The sequence below is a fragment of the Pocillopora verrucosa genome, chromosome 8 (assembly GCF_036669915.1).
Source record: "Pocillopora verrucosa isolate sample1 chromosome 8, ASM3666991v2, whole genome shotgun sequence".
In the NCBI taxonomy this organism is placed as follows: domain Eukaryota; kingdom Metazoa; phylum Cnidaria; class Anthozoa; order Scleractinia; family Pocilloporidae; genus Pocillopora; species Pocillopora verrucosa.
The window spans coordinates 16,532,493-16,552,736 of NC_089319.1; the positions used below are offsets into that span (position 1 = coordinate 16,532,493).

At 38.6% G+C, this 20,244-nt stretch overlaps 5 protein-coding genes across 8 annotated transcripts; 2 read left to right on the forward strand and 3 right to left on the reverse strand.

The window, feature by feature from the left end:
• Positions 1-37: 37 nt before the first annotated feature.
• Positions 38-4,217, forward strand: LOC131791249 (nuclear pore complex protein Nup50-like). Of its 2 annotated transcripts, none has more exons than XM_059108595.2 (6): positions 38-111; positions 308-354; positions 942-984; positions 1,756-2,296; positions 2,917-3,007; positions 3,682-4,217. In XM_059108595.2, the coding sequence occupies exons 1-6, from the start codon at positions 43-45 to the stop codon at positions 4,046-4,048; spliced, it is 1,158 nt and encodes a 385-aa protein (XP_058964578.2). In that variant the 5' UTR covers positions 38-42; the 3' UTR covers positions 4,049-4,217. The 2 variants fall into 2 exon arrangements, with proteins under 2 accessions (XP_058964578.2, XP_058964579.2); XM_059108596.2 differs by having other exon boundaries at positions 1,759-2,296.
• A 243-nt stretch (positions 4,218-4,460) lies between these two features.
• LOC131791251 (putative protein-lysine deacylase ABHD14B) lies at positions 4,461-7,938 on the reverse strand. Its single transcript, XM_059108597.2, has one exon. The coding sequence runs from the start codon at positions 7,752-7,754 to the stop codon at positions 6,978-6,980; it is 777 nt and encodes a 258-aa protein (XP_058964580.1). The 5' UTR covers positions 7,755-7,938; the 3' UTR covers positions 4,461-6,977.
• Positions 7,939-9,164: 1,226 nt separating this feature from the next.
• LOC131791248 (putative protein-lysine deacylase ABHD14B) lies at positions 9,165-13,114 on the forward strand. 3 transcript variants are annotated; one of them, XM_066171422.1, is made up of 3 exons: positions 9,165-9,330; positions 9,526-9,565; positions 9,765-13,114. In XM_066171422.1, coding segments are annotated over exons 2-3 (798 nt in total). In that variant the 5' UTR covers positions 9,165-9,330; positions 9,526-9,563; the 3' UTR covers positions 10,561-13,114. The 3 variants fall into 3 exon arrangements, with proteins under 3 accessions (XP_066027519.1, XP_058964576.2, XP_066027518.1); XM_059108593.2 differs by having other exon boundaries at positions 9,165-9,326; XM_066171421.1 differs by having other exon boundaries at positions 9,165-9,565.
• Positions 13,115-14,699: 1,585 nt separating this feature from the next.
• Positions 14,700-16,773, reverse strand: LOC131791252 (tetratricopeptide repeat protein 28-like). Its single transcript, XM_059108598.2, has 2 exons — positions 15,248-16,773; positions 14,700-14,757 (listed from the first exon to the last, which is right to left on the reverse strand). The coding sequence occupies exons 1-2, from the start codon at positions 16,756-16,758 to the stop codon at positions 14,700-14,702; spliced, it is 1,569 nt and encodes a 522-aa protein (XP_058964581.2). The 5' UTR covers positions 16,759-16,773.
• A 23-nt stretch (positions 16,774-16,796) lies between these two features.
• LOC136283018 (tetratricopeptide repeat protein 28-like) lies at positions 16,797-20,185 on the reverse strand. Its single transcript, XM_066171183.1, has 3 exons — positions 18,050-20,185; positions 17,007-17,976; positions 16,797-16,894 (listed from the first exon to the last, which is right to left on the reverse strand). The coding sequence occupies exons 1-3, from the start codon at positions 20,183-20,185 to the stop codon at positions 16,797-16,799; spliced, it is 3,204 nt and encodes a 1,067-aa protein (XP_066027280.1).
• Between the last annotated feature and the right edge of the window lie 59 nt (positions 20,186-20,244).

Below are 20,244 nucleotides of genomic sequence, written 5' to 3' on the forward strand. Positions count from 1 at the left end.
TTCTTACTACGGCTGGAACGCGCATGTGTAGTGCACACCAAAATGGCGAAGAGAGGCGCGGACAAGGAGCTCACTCAAGATAACTGGGATCAGGAAGAAGACGAAGAAGAAGTATTTAGTCTATTTTACATTTTTATGTTTTTTTAACATTCCTCATAGCTATGTTTCTGTTAGGTTTGTTTTAGTGGCCCGAGGGCCGGTTACAAATGTACATTTGTTGCCGGCGTGGCGCGCAATTTCCTTAACCACTAAAGAACGTCAAATTACCAAAGTTCGCTCATGTTACTTAAACGTTGTTATTTGACAGGTTGGTCATTTCAAAGTTGCAACTTCTGAGGATCTAAGCAAGAGGAAGTGAGTAAAGAAAATAAAGTTAAAATAAGACTTGTGTTGTGCAGTAACTGCCCATTTTGTTGTTGAAAATCTGTTTTACTGAAGATTTTTGAGTTACCGGTAATGCACTTAGTAGACTAGGTAAAATTTCCTATTTTGTTAATTTTGTATTTAACAGAGCTTTTATCTTTTCAGTAAAGAAAACAGTTCAGGACTAACCTACAGTTTCCCTCTTCAATACACACTGTAGCAGTATCATTAGATAGTGTTATACCACTTATCATCTTGCCTCTTATCTTTAATCCTTTGACCCCTATGAGTGACTAGCATCTAATTTCTCCTTGCAATAACACCCCTGAAGCATACATTAAGGTCATGAGAATTTAGGAAATGATCACCAACTCAAGAAGCTCTTGATTCTTCAACAAATTCTCCTTGTCAGCACCATAGGAAATTTATGGAGAGCAGTATGGGAATATGCACACTGATCTTGGGGTATAAAGGGTTAAAGTCATGAAACAGGCTAGTGAAAAATATTTATACTCAAGCTTGCTGTCTGTCAAAAACTTTTAATTATGCATCAGTCCTTATTGTTGTTTTGTCATCAGAATAATCAAGGCTAAACGACGTGTGAACACTGCGGATAATCAGGTACTTTGTATTTTAGGAGTAGACCTGTCAGAGTGCTCTCTGGCAAACTCTTTGATGTTTTTATGTTTGTATGTTTTTGTTTTTTTGTGTGCAATATTTAGACAAGCTGGCCCAGTTCAGCTCAAAGCTGTTTAAATGGGGGCCAGTAGAAACAATAACAAAGTCAGACCAAAACACCAGGAGCTACGTTCCCTAATCTTTGTGAGAAGTGTGTGTGTTTTTCAATTTCTCCTAGTGGATAATCTGTACTTGGACTGTAAGTGGTCCACATAGATAAATTACAGTCAGTCCAACATAACTTATTATACCTCAACAGCAGGGTTATTAAAAAGATTTTGAGTAACAGAAATGTCATGCTGTCATGCTTCCATACTGAAAACTGAGCGGCAAGCTTTAGTGATAGCTGGCATGTTTTTCAGATTTGATCATGAAATGTACCATTTGCCAGCTTATTTTGTCAACCCTTTCTACAATGTTGTTGTTAGATTGATAGTTAGACATAATCTGCTGGAAATTAAGCTGGTACCTTATCCAGTTTAACAAATTTGTTTGCTGAACATGTTGTTAGAGTGATCAGCATCAAATTCCTGCTCACAATATCAGAGCAATTAAGGATCATGAGAATTAAGGAACTGGTCACCAAAAAAAATTTGCTAACCTTAAAACAATTTTCACAGTAACTGCCGTAAGAAAATGCATGGAAACCACAGAGCAAGAATTTATATCTTGACTATGGGGCTAAAGGGGTAAAATTAATTGTTCTTGTTTCAGCAGGGTAAAGGGGTTTTCCAAGGATTCTCTGGTTTTGGCAGTTTAAATAACAATGCGACAGATTTTGGAACTAGCACACCTGCCACCAAACCACTAACAGGTTTCTTTAGTCTGGCCTCAAGTTCAAAAAATATGTTCAGTGGTTTGAACAAGCCAACAACAGAAGCATCATCCAGCAATCAAAATGGCTGCAAATCTAACTCATCTGAGGAGTCAAAGACAACCAAAGCTCAGGGAAGTTCCTATGAGGATAATCTGAAGGCCCTCAATGAAAGCATTGTTGCCTGGATCCAAAAGCACCTTAACACAAATCCATTTGTTGATTTATCTCCAATTTTCGATGATTATAAGCAACACATGAAGAACATTGACTCAAAGTTTTCAAATTCAACAACAGCCGCAGCAAATTCATCATTAACAAAGTCAGTGACATTCAGCGCATCTTCGCAACCTGCAGAGAGCTCATTTTCACCATTCAGTGGTCCTCCTCCTCAAGCATCACAAGAAACACAAGGAAACAAATCAAATACTTTAAATACAGGTGAGAATAATTTATTTTGCATAATCTGTTTACAATGGATTTGCTCCTTAGGGGGTCACTGGGTATCAAGAACTGCTTATCTTACAAGTCACTATCCCATCTTTTGTGCAAAACAACTCAACACGAGTCCTTTAACTTTCTGCAGTGATATCTGGTTTTGGAATTTAAAAAAAAAAAGATATACACTGGTTATTGGTTCTACCCCCACCAAAGTGAAAATGGTATAGCATTACAAAGATTACAAGAGAATGATATGATTTATCAAGCATAGAGATTTACCATAATCTATTTCACTCTGAAGCCAACAGTGATCCTTTATCTTGCCCATCATTGACACAGATTGTATTTCAACAGAGTGTTAGTGCAGTAGTATAAATCAACAGTCTATAAACAAGATGAAGTCTTTGCTGCAATTGATTTAAAAGAAATCCAGTCAAATTTAACTCCTCTGCTCCCTGTGCCTTTGCCAGCGGGTTTGCATGAATATATCCTTTACCTTTTGGAGTGAATAGGGCTTCAATTTGCAAGTACTGTGGTTGGCTGAGTGCTGTCATACTCTTTTGATGAAGCTAGTTTCATTATACAACTAATTTTAGAGATTTTCTGTTGTTTAATTGTAGAAGCTCCAAGCTCAGAGATGAGTGCTGCAGAGAGTCAGCCTGGAACATCAGGGGAAGAGAATGCAGAGGAAGAAGTTCCTAAACCAAAAAGGTGATCAAGTCATGAATAGTAGAATATCTCAGAGTGGAGTAAACTCCTCTTTTTTTTTTGTTATGGAAAGGTTCTTCTTTTTAAGAGATATTTTTTTTTTGTCTGTTTGGTTACAGACTGTTGTCTCCTATGATACTGTGAAACCCTAGTGGGACTCCAAGGGAGTCATAAAGTGTGTGAATCAATATAGATTTGTATAAACTGTGGTGTTTAACAAGGAATTACAGCCCTTAGAATAGCCATAACTGGACATTTGTAAATTGACAATAGTTTTTACATGTGTTGGATATTGCCAATAAGCTGCCGTCGTGTCACTGGCCTCTCATGACACTCTCTCAGGTTGATGAAAAAAATGCATTCATCATTCTCATTCAACTGATGAAATAAACTTTTCTTGTAAGTGAAGGCCAGTGGTGTTTAGATAATCGTGTTTTAATCTATAATTATCTCACTCATTCCCTGCACTCATGCATGAGTTTTCTAGTTGAACATTCAAAGAGAAATTCCATGTCACACGTTTTATTCTCTATCATACCATATCTCTGTTTCATCTTTGTTTAAATGGTGGAGATTGTTGCTTTTTTGTTAAATGTTGTTTTTGTAAAATTGGACTTGACGATATAGACATTATCCCTGACTAATAATGTGTTATTTTTGCTCACATTTTATTCCAGTGTTGTGGTAGCTGAAGAAGGAGCTTTCCATTCCATCAGGTGCAAGCTATTTTTTAAGCGTGAATCATCTTGGGTTGAACTGGGAATTGGGATGCTGAACTTGAAGAAACTTGAAGGAAAAACTCAATTGCTGGTGCGGAATGATACAGCCCTTGGAAAAATAGTGTTGAACGTGTATCTGGCAGAAAACACTCCAATCAGTAGATCAGGGAAGAACAATGTAATGTTAATATCTGTTCCAAATCCGCCACTCTTCTCCAAAGATGCTGAAGGAGACAACAGCAAACCTGCAACATATTTAATTAGAGTGAAAACGAGTGAAGATGCAGATGAACTTTTCAAAAAAATGGAGACAAACAAAACTTAAACAAATTAACAATGCTTACTTTTTGATACAAAGTGGACAAAGTTTGCACAGTTTTAAAACCTTTTTTTTTTTTTAAATACACTTGGCATCACAAGATGATTGCCTTAGGAAAGAGCTTATTTTTAGTTGTAGAACAGGCCATGAATAAAATTGTTAATTTGAAAAGTCACTTTGGAGAGTTGGGCTGAATCTTCATGTCATTTTGAGTGTCACATTAACTTTCCAGTCAAAAGTTTTGTTTTTTTTTGTTTATCATGTGTAAAATTTTACTTTTTTCTGTGTATCAGTTCAAGTGCACTTAAAATTTCTCCAATTTTGTTTCCATGTAAGTGAACCTGATGATGTTGTGGAAAAGAATCCATTATAATTCAAGCATTTTTTCATTGATATTTTAATTTCATCCTCTCTGAAGTATTCTTTTAATTTAAAAATAAACTGAGCTTTTTGATTACTTTGTTTTTTTTTTTTCTAATGTATTTTGTAACTACCATTTGACATTGGCAAGTGCTCTGAGAACAGGCACCCTTGTATTTCTAGTGCCTAGTTGCTAAATTAAGTTATTAGTCACTAGAAAGGAGTGAGTTGGCTTGGTAGGAAGCAAAGTTAATTCTGATCCCTGGCAAGGCAAGTTAGCCAACACCTGATGTTAGCTTGCCAAAGCAAGCCAGGAAAAGAAAAATTCCAAAGAGTAAGAAAGTTCTCATTAACTCTCTTTATTCTTAGTCTACTTGTCTGGACAATTTTATTTTGAGTTTACAAATGTAATGGAAATAGTATTCAGGTCTAGCACTAGAGGTGAGTGTCCAAGAATGGTTTTGGCATACAATGTATTACAAATTTTCAGCCTTAGTTTGGTTGATATGTCACTGGTTTATCAAACATATTGACTGATGTTAATGCACTTTGTTGATGTAAACACATTGGCTTTTCGAAATTGTGGAGGTCTATGTACTTCCATTAACTTCTGGTGAATAATTAACCCTTCAAGTCCTATTAGTGACCTAGACAGAATTTCTCCTTACAGTACAACATCAAGTGGACAAGTAATGAGAATAAAGAAAAATATCAATAAGGGGATTATTGTTTGATCCAATTCCAAATTCTCCTAGCTAACACTTGAATTACATGGCAGACAGTAAGGAGAATTACTAATGAAATCTTGGGAGTTATATTACCCCTTTAACCCTTGGGAGTGAAATTAACTCCCAAGATCTGATTGGTAATTCTGCCCTCTAGCTGCTACACATTTCCTTGTAAATTAGTTATGAGAATTTGGTGCTAGATCAAGGTAACTTCTACCTGATTAGTTAAAACATTCTCATTAGCTGTTTGCTGGATAATGTAAGGATATTAAGAGAAGTTTCATATTGGTCACTTCTGGGAGTTAAAGGGTTAAGTATTCTCCAGACCATTGATGTAGTATAACAATCTGGAAATTCATGACTTAACCTTCAATATAGTAGTAATAATAATAGTACTTTGAATCCTTTGTCTTAACAACACCTACATGCCACACATTTCACTGCACATACAGTGAGAATCTACTGTTATGTCAAACAAAAATATCCTTTAGCCACTAGTAGCTTTTCTGTCTAAAGGCAATGTGATGAAAACAATATCATTAATCGTGTTAGCCTTATTGAGTGAACACACCAGGAGACCTGCAACCACTACCTGGGGTCTGGAGTCTAGTCCTGTGGTGTGCCCTACAACTGAGCTCTACTATTTGGGGGAATGAAGCAATCTGTCACTTCTCATTGAATTTAAAAGACAGGTTCCTTTGTAATAATCCATTCAATGCTGTAGCAGTCCTTAAGAACAAAGTATTCAGCATGCCAGCATGAGAGTCCTGACACCATGAGTTAAGGAGCATTTTTCCTCATTACTCACTAACTCCCAAGATTTTATTAGTAATTATCCTTGGCGTCTGTCATACAGTTCTTGTGATGCTAACTTGGAGAATTTGGTATTGGATCAATTTATAATCTCCTAATTGATATTTTTCTTTCTTCTCATCACCAAACTGGTTGATATTGTATTGATATTGTAAGGACCATCAGGGGAGTTAATAATGGTAATTGAACTAAGTGGAGTGCAATTTGGGCTGAAATCATACGCGTGATTTCAAAATTGAACGAGCGCGCAGTGCAAGTTCAATTTGAAATCACAAGTATGATTTCAGACCAAAATTGCACAACACAAGGTTCAATTACCACTTTATTACATCCATTTTGAAATTGCCCAAATACAGGACTTAAATTCATCCATTTTTTGGGAGGAAAAAATAAGAGTTTTGGAAACAAAAGTTGCAAAATTTGCCACATGATCCTTCATGTCTTTCATCTTCCTGAAATTTGATTGGTTACTTAAAACAAGCCTTGAAGTCTGATTGGTTGTTTTGTTTTTAGTGTAGCCTCCTCATTGGCTGGAAAAAAGATGCGATTTAAAGCAAAAAATGGTGCAATTCATGAATAAATCGCACCAATTAGAGCCAATCAGATTACAGGGACCACCAGTGATTTCAAAATGGATGTAATAAAAAGGTTAACCCTTTACACCCTAGGAGTGATTAGCATCTAACTTCTCCTTGCTGTATCACCTGTGAATCACACATTAAGGTCATGAGAATAGAGAAAATGATCACCAATGAAAGATGCTCTTGATTGTTAAACAAATTCTCCATGAGAGCACCTCAGGAAATGTATAGAGAACAGTATGGAGAATATGCATTCTGATGTTAGGGTGTAAAGGGTTGAGACACATGGCACCCTTGGCATTGTCATCCCTAACTGGGCATGGCAGCTTATTAAGTTAAAGACCGGTGTTTGGTAGAACTACTGCAAGAATATACTACTTTCACAATTTCCAATGATCAACCCTGTCACTCAAATATGTCTCCACTCCCAACATCAACTGTTTTTGTCCAATTCTACAGCTTGTCAAGAAATTCAATTATCCTTGCATTGAATTCCTCTGGTTTGTCAAGGTAGCATGCATGCTTTGCATTCTTCATCATAAAAACTTCACTATTAGGAATGTTCTTAATTAATGGAAAAAACGGTTTAAAATTTTTGTCCAACTCGCCATAAACTATCAGAGTTGGAAGATTCAGCTTCCTAAGGTCGTTCTCTTCATATTTAGCAACGGCTCCTGGTGCAACTGGAATAAATCCCCTTATCTTTATCCTGAGATCCTTTTCCATTAACGCCGGCAACACGTACGAACCACTCATCGAAGGTGCCACTAAAACTGGCCTGTCTACACCAAGATTCTCTATCAAACTAGACACAAAATTTACTTTCTCATCTTCATCTGAAGGAGCCTTTACAGATTCTGAGTGACCATGTCCTGGCAAGTCCACAGCGATGGCTTTGTAACTTTTGGCAGCCAACGCCTTCAAAGTTCCGATGTTATCCCAATTTTCGGACGTGAACAACTGTCCATGCAGCAGTATAACTGTAAATCGGGTGTTTTCTGATACCTGAGGTACGACTTCTTTGTAGTATATTTGATCCTTAGTACGATCCTTAGTATTCCACGTGAAATATTTACCAACAGCACTCTCTTCTGCTTGTTTTTTAGCTGCAGATTTAGGCCATGCCTTCCAAGGAGAAGAATAATACAGGAAAAATGCTACAGAGAAAATTATTAGCAGAGCGATTAAAACATTCCATCTCACATTCACATTAAGGGCCAAATTCGCCATTTTGACCGTCAAATTATAGTAAGCCTGGACACCAACGTTTATCAAAATCGTGTTTCCAAGGTTATTCACGATCTCCTTAAACTTCCATCAGTAGCCGAAGGGCTCCTACTTCAGAATATTTAAAGTGCTTGAAAGACAAACAACCTTTTTCCATAGAAGCATGAAAATAACCGCCATAGAAGGCCTAATTCCTCCAATGAGGCCCCCCCCTTCCCCTCCCTACCCATCTAGTAAAGAAAAAATATATATTTTTCTCCTTTAAACAGTTGAACATATTTAGACATGATAAACATTGTTTATATATATTTATTCTCATGAGATGATTTTCTTTTAGTCGTATTTGAATCATGAAAACGAACATGAATATTAATTCGAACAGATGTTCTTTTGTTTCTCCAAACATTGAAAACGCTGAATTCTCTGTATCAGATGAAAAAAAAATTAAACTTAAAACATCTCTTTAGCGAGATGAAACAAACAGCGGAACGGACCGATTTAAAATAGGTACGCTAGAAATGCTGAGAGATTAGGCGGGGGAGGGGGGGGGAAGTGGATACAACTGACTGTGTGGCGGAGGGTAGAGTCAAAAGCTGCAAATATCGAACGTCACACTTGAATGCGTACGTGATGTCTAGCGCACTTCTTGTCACTAAATACAGGAATGGCTCCGACCTGTGATTGGATGATAAAAATAGTAAGGGTGATAACTTATATCTTAACTCCTTGCTCGTGAGTATGGTTAACCGCGTGTCTCGAATGAAATATCAATGTGAGAACACCGATGAGTCAATCAAGAAATGGCTACTTAGATAATTAAGAGAAGGCAGAGTCTAGATTGTTCAGCGAGGTCGTTCAGCGATATTCCGGCGATGAAAAAGTCATCCGCTGACAAGCTCCGCTGACAAAACTCATTTAGTCAGTTTAGGCGGACGACCAGAGACTGGAGCCATTCATGTATTTCACCGCAGACAGGAATGGCTCCAACTCATGCGTATATTAATTTTTTTTTTCGTTCTGGCTAAATAATTCATACACTGAGATAAAAACTGAAAAATCGATTTATTAGATTCTTCTTATGTTGAAGTTTACAGTGTTTGCAAATGAAGTCCTCATTTATTACTACAGGGCCATGTAGTTCCTAAGTTTCAAAATAATGCAGCATCTGCATCTCACGTTTGGAAAATCACGCAATGTTGCGTGACGCTGCGCCCGATGTTTTTAATTTACAGTATGCTCTGCTGGAGAAATATGGCTTGGCCACAATCGAGGGAGTTTTTTTTCGTGGAAAACTGATTTTCTAGGTGAATGCTCACTAGTTTAGTTTTAAATTTTTTTTTCAAAAACTGTTTAAAAAATTATTAAAAAATCATTGAAAAAAAGTTATTAAACGTTTGAGTCGGAGCTATTCCTGTCAGCGGTGAAATACAGGAATGGCTCCAGTACTCTGGTTGTCCGCGTGAGCTGACTAAATGAATTTAGTCAGCGGAGCTAGTCAGCAGATGACTTTTTCATCGCCGGAATATCGCTGAACGACCTCGCTGAACAAGCTAGACTCTGCCTTCTCTTAATTATCTAAGTAGCCATTTCTTGATTGACTCATCAGTGTTCTCACATTGATATTTCATTTGAGACACGCGGTTAACCATACTCATCAGTGTTTTCACATTGATATTTCATCGTTCCGCTTCGAGACAAGCGGTTAACCATACTCACGAGCAAGGAGTTAAGATATAAGTTATTAACTTTTATCATTTTTATCATCCAATCACAGGTCGGAGCCATTCCTGTATTTAGTCGCTTGTCTTAATTATGTAAGTAGCCATTTCTTGATTGACTCATCAGTGTTCTCACATTGATATTTCATTTGAGACACGCGGTTAACCATACTCATCAGTGTTTTCACATTGATATTTCATTGTTCCGCTTCGAGACACGCGGTTAACCATAATCACGAGCAAGGAGTTAAGATATAAGTTATTAACTTTTACCATTTTTATCATCCAATCACAGGTCGGAGCCATTCCTGTATTTAGTCGCTTGTCTTCTTGTCCCGTTGGCTGCAAAACCAGCGGACCATATGAAACGGGGAAGACTTTCTTCCTTCAGGATCAATTGGAGAGTTACCATTGGAATTTTTTTAGCCTTCACGGTAGTTTCAGTGTACTATCTATCAACGCCGAGCGCAATGGCATTTCGTGGATATCTTGAATGGGAAGGAAACGACAATGGAATATTTTATCGCGAAGATGCACCCGCAAATGGCGGACGTTTCACCGTGTTATTTCTTCACGGACAAGCGTTTTCTTCGCAAACGTGGGACGATCTTGGTACGTTAAAGTTCTTATCCTCGCATGATTACAGAGTAGTGGCTGTTGATTTGCCTGGTTTTGTGAAATCTAAAGATGCTGAACAGCCAAGAACTTCTGAAGGACGAAGTGTGTTCCTAAAAAAGTTTATAGAGAAACTGAAAATCGATCGTCCTGTTCTGGTGTCACCCTCTATGAGCGGGTCATACGCTCTACCTTTTATTTTCCAAGGCGATCAAGGGAAACATTTACGAGGATATGTTCCCGTGGCCCCAGTTGGTACCGATAAATACGAAGAATCAGATTACAAAAGCCTTCAACTACCCACTCTTATTTTCTATGGCGAAAATGACTCGACTCTCGGAGTTTCGTCGCTGAGAAGGCTCCGAAATATTCCCGATAGTGCTATTCATATGATGAAAGATGCGGGACATGCTTGCTATATGGCAAACCCGGAAGAATTCCATGAAAAGTTGCTCAGTTTTCTTAACAAGTTGTGAGAATTGTTACTCATGACAGGCCAAGTAGTTAAAATAGAGCATCTTTCTACTCGGACTTCCCCCCAGTACTTAAATGAGCGGTTACATGGAATTTTGGCTGTTTGTGCAATTATTACCGGGTGAGCACCTACTATATTATGCGGGGTTTCCTTAACCAAATCCTTTTACTCCTAAGATCTGATTGTTGATTCTCCCCACAAGCTCCTGCACATTTCCTTGTGAACAAGTTACCAAAACTTGGTGTTAGATCAAGATAACAACATGTACCTAATAAGTTGAGTATTCTCATTACCTGTTTGCTGAATGATGTATTATTGACAAATCATTTAATGAAAAGCTTCCAACTTAACCCTTTAATCCTTAAGAGTGACCAGCATCTAATTTCTCCTTACAGTATCACCCCTGAATCAAACATTAAGGTTATGAGATAATGGAAATGATCAACAAATATAGGAGCTCTTGATTGTTAAGCGAAATCTCCTTGCTAACACCTTAGGAAATGTATAGAGGACAGTATAGAGAATGTGCATGCTGACCTTAGGGTGTAAAGGGTTAACCCCCTAAAACTGCAAGATCTGACTGTTAGTGTAAGTATTCCCTTCAAGCTGCTACTTATTTCCTTGAGATTACAATAGTCTAAAAATTTGAGATTAGATTAAGATAACAAACTCTACCTGTGATAAATTGGAGTGTTCTCATGACCTGTTTGCTGATTAATCTTCTCTGAGAGTCCAACCCTTAAACTCATAGATCAAATTTGTAATCCTCCTTACTGTCAACCAAACAATTTGTATAATGTTAGTTCAGAGAATTTAGTATTGGATCAACTAATTATTGCCAAATTGATATTTTTCTGTATAATTTCTCATCACTTATCTGGTTGATATTGTATAGACATTGAAAGGAGAAATTCTGTCTTGGTCACTCATGGGAGTTAAAGGGTTAAGGGTGGATGTGTGCTTGTGAAAGTAAGGCATTGCATCTTGACTTTTCATGCTTTTGATCCACTGATGAGATCAGATTCATAATGTAGATAGCTTTTTAACTTGTGCAACTATAGAGCAAACCCTAAGCTTATTAGAGGTAATGTACAATGAAAGGGGGGGGATGTTGTCCAAAGGACCTAAAAATCATATTTATTAGTCTCAACATTTTTTATCTAATAACCCTTTACACCCTAACATCAGTATGCATATTATCCACACTGCTCTCTATACATTGCTTAAGGTGCATGCCAGCAGAATTTATCTATCAATCAAGAATTCCTTAAGTTGGTGATCATTTCCTTTATTCTCTACACCTTCATCTTTGATTCAAGGGTGAAATTGTAAGGAGAAATTAGATGCTAGTAACTCTTAGGGGTGAAAGAGTCAAGATACAAATAACATTGTGTACAGGGAAAAAAATATGGATAGGCTAACTTCTCTTTACAGACCTCTTTTATTTGGTCACCTAGAGCTATGACCAAGAGTTCTGTATGTCTTGAGAAAATTGGAATATATTTTCTCTAACTCTTTTACTACCAAGATTTAAGAAATAATTATCTGTACCATCCTCATATGTTGCTTATGATTCTAGTCCTGAGAATTTGATGTTAAATCAATCAATGTCACCCTGTTGATATTTTATCCTTCTTGTCATTACATCCTGCTAGAAAATGTATGGATATTGTAAATAAAAATTCCTCTTCTTGGTCACTTCAGGGAGTCAAAGGGTTGGAAAATCTTCCTAATACTTTCTCCCTGACAAAGGTAATGGACTCTAAGTTTTGGCCCAGAGAGCAAATACATGTAAATTTGGAAATTTTGCATTTGTAAACCTTATCGCAATTCAGCTTTTGGCTGCAAGTTCTTAAGGTGAATAAACTATCTATCTATCTATCAATCTATCTATCTGACCTCTTAACCATGGACAGTGAGGTGATTAGGTGGTTATTTTCTCCATTCTGGACAACTCTCAATAACTTATCTTTCTTATTCTTCTAATTTTAATATTTATTTCTATCATGTCCCAGGGAGCAAATACATGTAAATTTGACCTCTTGACCATGGACTTTCTTCTTCTTCTAATTTTCATATTTATTTCTATTATGTTATCAGGTTAAATTAGTTTTATTTAGGTTCAGTCTTAACCCTTCAATCCCTAACATCATCAGGCATATTCTCCATACTGTTTTCCAGACATTTCCTATGGTATTGACAAGGAGAATTTGTTTAACAATCAAGCGCTTCTTTAGTTGGTGATCATTTGCTTTATTCTCATGGCCTTAATGACTGATTCAGGGGTGATATTGTTAGAAGAAATAAGATGCTCGTCAGTCTTAGAGGTTAATGGGTTAAGAGGAACAACAGAACATCCTGATAAGAATCCTGTGTAAAATGAACAGATACAGATAAGAATGAAGATCAATTCAATGTAATCCTGCTGAGTTCATCTGGTTTATTAAAAAGTTGAGGAAAATGGTTACTTGCCCTTCAGAAAAAAAATCACCTCCAATCTGTGAGCATGTAATGTCTGCTGAAACAATGATTGTTAATTTTATTTCTCATTATGTATCAGAGGGTCACAGAGCAAAGTTTATTGATACAAATGAGTTTGATAGTTATTAAAATCTGATTGTAACGTAATGGTACTTTGTGGCTTTGATAAGATAATTAGTGATCTGAGAAGTGACTTTTCAAATATGATGGAGGTTTTATTGTCTGAAAAATTTCAACTCTCTGTGTCAAAATATTTCCTAACCCTCTCACTCATGAAAACAGAAAGACTGCTAAACATAAGTATATTAGATTTGATCGCATGAAACGAATATTTCTCAATTGGACGCTTAAGCTTGAAATTTAACCTTTCTCAAACTCTTTTCTTCAGCTTTTGACATAGATGATACTTGTGAGAAGAAGGACGCTTTTCACAAAGAAACCGAGCACATAGCTATTCCTTCCGACCAGTTTGTGGAACATCTCAGTTCGAAGTCTAAAATGATGTTAAAATACTTACGGAGTCTCATTTTTGAGTAATTTTTCATAAGAAAAAAACTCTAAGTCAGTGAATAGAGTGGTATGTTACCTGCATCACTAAAGATCGCCTCATTAGAATATGTACATGTACCTCTCACCAATCAGATTGCTGCATTAGGGTTTTTTTTATCTCGGACCAATCATATCACAGTATTTGGATATCTTGTACCAATTACAGCGTTGTGGTATTGCTTTCTTGCTAATGATTTCATGTAAGAAGGGGGCCACGCACAAAGAATGACATCCACCAAACATTTTGGGTTCATTTGGTAAGTGTAATGGATTATGGCCTTCGCGAGAGCCTCGTCAATTAAGGTCGAGATTTATCGGGATAAGAAAGGTTAGCAGGTAATTTTTTGTATCATTTTTAAGTTGAAATGTGTTTTGTTTACTGCTCCTTTTCTAACCGAGGAATGACAGTAAGCGTAATCTCCTGCGCAACCTTTGTTTGGTCTCGTCACGCTACGTGCTCTCTCCTCAGTGGGGTAGGAAGGGCATTGTATGACCAGACCAAATAAGGGCTGCAAAGCAGACAACAGTAAGCGTGCCACCAAATGCTAATTATTTTTACTTTGATGTATTAAGAAAACAGAGATAATAGACCACAAAATTCTTTGTCTTAGGGTAAAGAAATGCGACATTTTTGTTGCTGTAAAGGTTGATACTATTTTACTTTCACAATAATGTAAAAAAAAATCCGGCTACACAAAGTATCTAACCTCAACCCACCCGTCCAAAAAATAACTTTTGCATGCGTATGCTTATGTTTGACATGGTTATAGTGTTTGATGATCGCGTTCGCGTGCCTCGGGAGAATTGAAAACCAGATCATGGTTCTATAAATCAAGGATTAATTTTGAGTTCTGACGAAACCTTGTCAACACTCTTACATTTCTGAACATTAAGATAACTTTTCGTGTCCAACTTATATTACTTCCCTTTTGATATACGTATTAGATTTAGCGGCTGAATTAAAGGTTTCATTGTCGTTCGCTTTCGATTCAGTCATGTTTACAATAGCACGCAAAAACGTACTTGACTTAAGAAAAAAGAGAAAATTGTCTACGAAAAGTAATGCCAATGTTCATTTTAAAACAATGTAGAGGAAGAAGAATCTTTTCTTCAGTCGTGACTCTGTTCCTTCTCTGCCTCGTTGTTGTCCTCCTTGAGTTCTTCATTCCTGAAAAAAAAAACAGAAAACATTATACATTTATTACTCTTTTTAACTTTAAAGCATGCAGAACTGATTTTCTATTAAATAAATTACTTTCTTCCTCATCGTCATAGGCCATGATTTTCCAATCTTTCTAAATGTTTGATGCGAAAGTAACCTTAAAATTATCATTTAGTCGTTATTGTTTTTTTTTACAAAATAAAGTTAACTTTTTTAGTGTTAGCTTAAGATTCTCAGATTACCTTCATTGTCAAAGTGTCTAGCATCGTATCGACCTTGAATAATTATTTCCGAATATCTTCCATACGAAAGAAATTCTAATTCCAGGCCAATTTTAGAGGGAAATTCTTCAAAATCTTTCGGTTCCGAGTACTAGATAAAATAATCTTCTTTTTCTTGATATTTTATGTATGAAAGACTAAGACAAAAACGAAAAAACAGTTTTAGTGTGCTAATCGGTTTATTATAGATAATTGCTTCTTATGGTCAGACTTACCCTTTTTTCGTAAAATCAAATGTCACGTTATCTCCCATAAGCACAAACGGAGCCCATTGGGAAGGTTTGGGAAAGCCGTTGCTTCTCAACCATTGAACGGCCTGGTGAAGAGATTCACTGGCACTTTCTCCACCAACAAGGTGTTCATAGAAATGTTCCATGAGCTTAGCCGTTGCTTCGTCTTCTATAGCCCACGATGCTACCAACACAGAACGTGCACCGGATGCTAAGAAAGCTCGAGCGATTCCAATAATTCCTTCCTTTTTTACCAATCCACGCCCACTGTGACAACAGCTGAGTACAACCAGTTTGGCTTGCACTTGAACTCCTTGAATCTCGGACAATGTCAGGAGGTAGTCTTCCTCTTGGGGAATACCGTTAGTGGTAGATTGAGGAGAGAGAGCAATCTCTCCTCTTTCGGCATTTCCATGAGCAGCAAGGTGTATCAGACTCACTGAAGGTATCGCTTGAAGTACCGCCTGCTTTGTCGCGCGACTTCCTGACAGAGGCTGAACGCCGAGCAGTCGACCAACCATCTCTGCTTCCTTATTTGCATGGAACAATGGTGTAATGTTAGTAAGACGTCCATTGTAATGCACTTTGCCAACCGTAGGATCACCCACAACCAGTGCGCCAGTTGGACTGTGATAGTCCGCGGGACATTCTTGGATGAGCCGCAGAGTCGTCAGGGAAGGGATGATGCGTATTCTGTACTTTTCCGATAAATACTTTCCGGCTGATTTATCACGCAAGGCAGCAAATGGGACTCGGTACAAGAATCGATCGGGCACAATGATGATTTCAGGCTCAGTAAGTAAATCTGCCACAGGTGCGACGATCCATTTGTAGCACAATTGATGAGTTCTTTCGGTATCTTTAGTTTCGTCACCTCGCACATTTGCCCGGCTCTTTTCATGAAGAGATGTCGTCACGTTGTCATTCAATGATCGATCTTCGCAGTTTTCTTCGGGTAAAACGCCAAAGCCGGCGGCGCTCTTTTTGAAAACTCCTTCCACATCGCAGACTTGCTCAGCAATAAGAGTGTCTATATCCACTTCATCTATTGCTCGAAAGAAAATGTCTCCATTTCCTTTCAATACCCAGAGAAGAACTTGCCGCTCTCTATACGAAACATATAAAAAAACAGAGTTACTTTCCGTTTTCACGCTCTTTTCAATCCCAGACCATGATTGTGGATCAGTTGTGAAGTGGCTTTCCAGGGAGTACTTATCTGCCATGAATCCTGCAAGGACTCTTGCTCGTCCCAGCTCCTCAGCATAGAGAGCATCTCGAAATTTTCCAGTACAGCAGAGCAAGTTAGTGAGTAACTGGTAGGGAAAAGTTCCGCATATCTCTAACAGAGAAATTTCAAATTCACTGTTTCCTTTCAGCAAACTTCTGATTTGCTCATATTTTCTGATACATCGAAGAAGACATTCGTTTGCCTCTACAAGTTCTGACTGTGATACCTTTAACCGTGTAATACTTAGAAGGCTTTGAAACTCAGTCATTTTATCTCCAAGTTGGCTGCTTAAGGAACAAGCTTTCTCTAAGTAATCTTCAGCCTTGCCACTTTCACCAAGCAATCGGAATAGATTTCCAAGCCTTCGGTAAATGTTTGCTTCGAGCTCTCTAATGCCACATTCTCTGCAGATGGAAAGCGCTTTCTCATAATGTTCTTTTGCCTTCTGATAGTCATTCACAGAAGCAAAGACATCTGCCAAAGTTGTAGTAGCTTGGGCTTCTAGATTTCTGTCACCAATTGCTAAACTAACGCCGACTGCTTTGTCCAAATGTTCCTTAGCTTGCAGATTTTTTCCAAGCATAAAATAAACATATCCAAAACTCGAGTATGTCGAACCTTCTCCTTTTCTGTCACCAATTTCTATCGCGATGGCTAGTGCTTTCTTGTGATATTCTTTAGCCGTCTGGTATTCGCCGAGGGATTCAAACACAGCTCCGAGGTTCCCGTATCTCGTTCCTTCTCCTCGTTTGTCGCCAGTTTCTATCGCAATGGCAAGTGCTTTCTCGAGATATTCTTTAGCCTTCTGATATTCGCTAAGGGAATGAAACATAGTCCCGAGGTTCCCGTTCATTGTTCCTTCTCCTAGTCTGTCGCCAATTTCTATTGCGATGGCAAGTGCTTCCTCATAATATTCTTTAGCCTTCTGATATTCGCAACGGGAATCAAACAGAGCTCCGAGGTTTCCGTTAATATTTCCTTCTCCTCGTTTGTCACCAATTTCTATCGCGATGGCTAGTGCTTTTTCGTGATATTCTTTAGCCTTCTGATATTCGCTAAGGGAATGAAACATAGCCCCGAGGTTCCCGTTCATTGTTCCTTCTCCTAGTCTGTCGCCAATTTCTATTGCGATGGCAAGTGCTTCCTCATAATATTCTTTAGCCTTCTGATATTCGCAACGGGAATCAAACACACCTCCGAGTTTCCCTTTAATATTTCCTTCTCCTCGTCTGTCACCAATTTCTATCGCGATGGCTAGTGCTTTTTCGTGATATTCTTTAGCCTTTTGATATTTGCCAAGGGAATAAAACGCAGCTCCGAGGTTGCTGTTAATATCTCCTTCTTTTTGTTTGTCGCCAATTTCTATCGTGGTGGCAAGTGCTTTCTCGTGATATTCTTTAGCCTTCTCAGTGATATTCGCCGAGGGAATAAAACACAACCCCGAGGTTCCCGTTGCTTGTTCCTTCTCCTCGTTTGTGGCCAATTTCTATCGCGATGGCAAGTGCTTTCTCGTGATATTCTTTAGCCTTATGATATTCGCCACGGGAATGAAACATTACTCCGAGGTTCCCGTATGTCGTTCCTTCTCCTCGTTTGTCGCCAATTTCTATCGCGATGGCAAGTGCTTTCTCGTGATATTCTTTAGTCTTCTGATATTTGCCAAGGGAATGAAACACAACCCCGAGGTTCCCGTAGCTTGTTCCTTCTCCTCGTTTGTCGCCAATTTCTATCGCGATGGCAAGTGCTTTCTCGTGATATTCTTTAGCCTTCTGATATTCGCCGAGGGAGTTAAACACAACCCCGAGGTTCCCGTTGCTTCTTCCTTCTCCTGGTTTGTCGCCAATTTCTATCGCGATGGCAAGTGCTTTCCCGTGATATTCTTTAGCCTTCTTGTGTTCGCCACGGGAATGAAACATCACTCCGAGGTTCCCGTTGCTCGATTCCTCTCTCCGTCTGTCTCTAATTTCTATAGCGATGGCAAGTGCTTCCTCGTGATATTCTTTAGCCTTTTGATATTCGCCCCGGGAATAAAACAGAGCCCCGAGGTTCCCGTATATGGCTCCTTTTTCTCCTTTGTCGCCAGTTTCTATTGCGATGGCAAGTGCTTTCTCGTGATATTCTTTAGCCTTCTGATATTCGCCGAGGGAATTAAACACAACTCCGAGGTTCCCGTAGCTTCTTCCCTCTCCTCGTTTGTGGCCAATTTTTATCGCGATGGCAAGTGCTTTCTCGTGATATTCTTTAGCCTTCTGAAACTCGCCAAAGGAATCAAAAATATCTCCGAGGTTCCCGATAATATTTCCTTCTCCTTGTCTGTCACCAGTTTCTATTGCGATGGCAAGTGCTTTCTCGTGATATTCTTTAGCCTTCTGATAATCGCCGAGGGAATTAAACACAACCCCGAGGTTCCCGTAGCTTCTTCCCTCTCCTCGTTTGTGGCCAATTTCTATCGCGATGGCAAGTGCTTTCTCGTGATATTCTTTAGCCTTCTGAAACTTGCCAAAGGAATCGAAAATATCTCCGAGGTTCCCGTTAATATTTCCTTCTCCTTGTCTGTCACCAGTTTCTATTGCGATGGCAAGTGCTTTCTCGTTATATTCTTTAGCCTTCTGATATTCGCCGAGGGAATTAAACACAACCCCGAGGTTCCCGTTGCTTGTTCCTTCTCCTCGTCTGTCACCAATTTCTATCGCGATGGCAAGTGCTTTCTCGTGATATTCTTTAGCCCTCTGATATTCGCCATCGTAATGAAACAGAGCTCCAAGGTTCCCGTATCTTGATCCTTCTCCTTCTCTGTCACCAATTTCTATCGCGATGGCAAGTGCTTTCTCGTGATATTCTCTAGCCTTCTGATATTTGCCAAGGGAATCAAACACAGCTCCGAGGCTCCTGTTTATTGTTCCTTCTCCTCGTCTGTCGCCAATTTCTGTTGCGATAGGAAGTGCTTTCTCGTAATATTCTATAGCCTTCTGATATTCTCTAAGGGAATCAAACACAGCTCCGAGGTTCCCGTTAATTATTCCTTCTCCTCGTATGTCGCCAGTTTCTATCGCGATGGTAAGTGCTTTCTCGTGATATTCTTTAGCTTTCTGATGTTCGCCAAGGGAATGAAACACAACTCCGAGGCTCCTGTTAATTGTTCCTTCTCCTCGTCTGTCGCCAATTTCTGTTGCGATAGGAAGTGCTTTCTCGTAATATTCTATAGCCTTCTGATATTCGCCACGGGAATCAAACACAGCTCCGAGGTTCCCGATAATATTTCCTTCTCCTCGTCTGTCACCAATTTCTATTGCGATGGCAAGTGCTTTCTCGTGATATTCTATAGCCTTCTGATATTTGCCAAGGGAATAGAACACACCTCCGAGGTTTGCGTTATTTGTTCCTTCTCGTTGTCTGTCGCCAATTTCTATCGCGATGGTAAGTGCTTTCTCGAGATATTCTTTAGCCCTCTGATATTCGCCAAGAGAATGAAACACAGCTCCAAGGTTCCCGTATCTTGATCCTTCTCCTTCTCTGTCACCAATTTCTATCGCGATGGCAAGTGCTTTCTCGTGATATTCTCTAGCCTTCTGATATTTGCCAAGGGAATCAAACACAGCTCCGAGGTTTCCGGTACTTGTTTCTTGTAGTTGTCTGTCGCCAATTTCTATCGCGATGGCGAGTGCTTTCTGGTAGTATTTTTCTGCGTTCTGCATTTCACTTCGGAAATAACATACCTTTCCAAGTCTTCCATGAGCCAAACCTTCTAATTGTT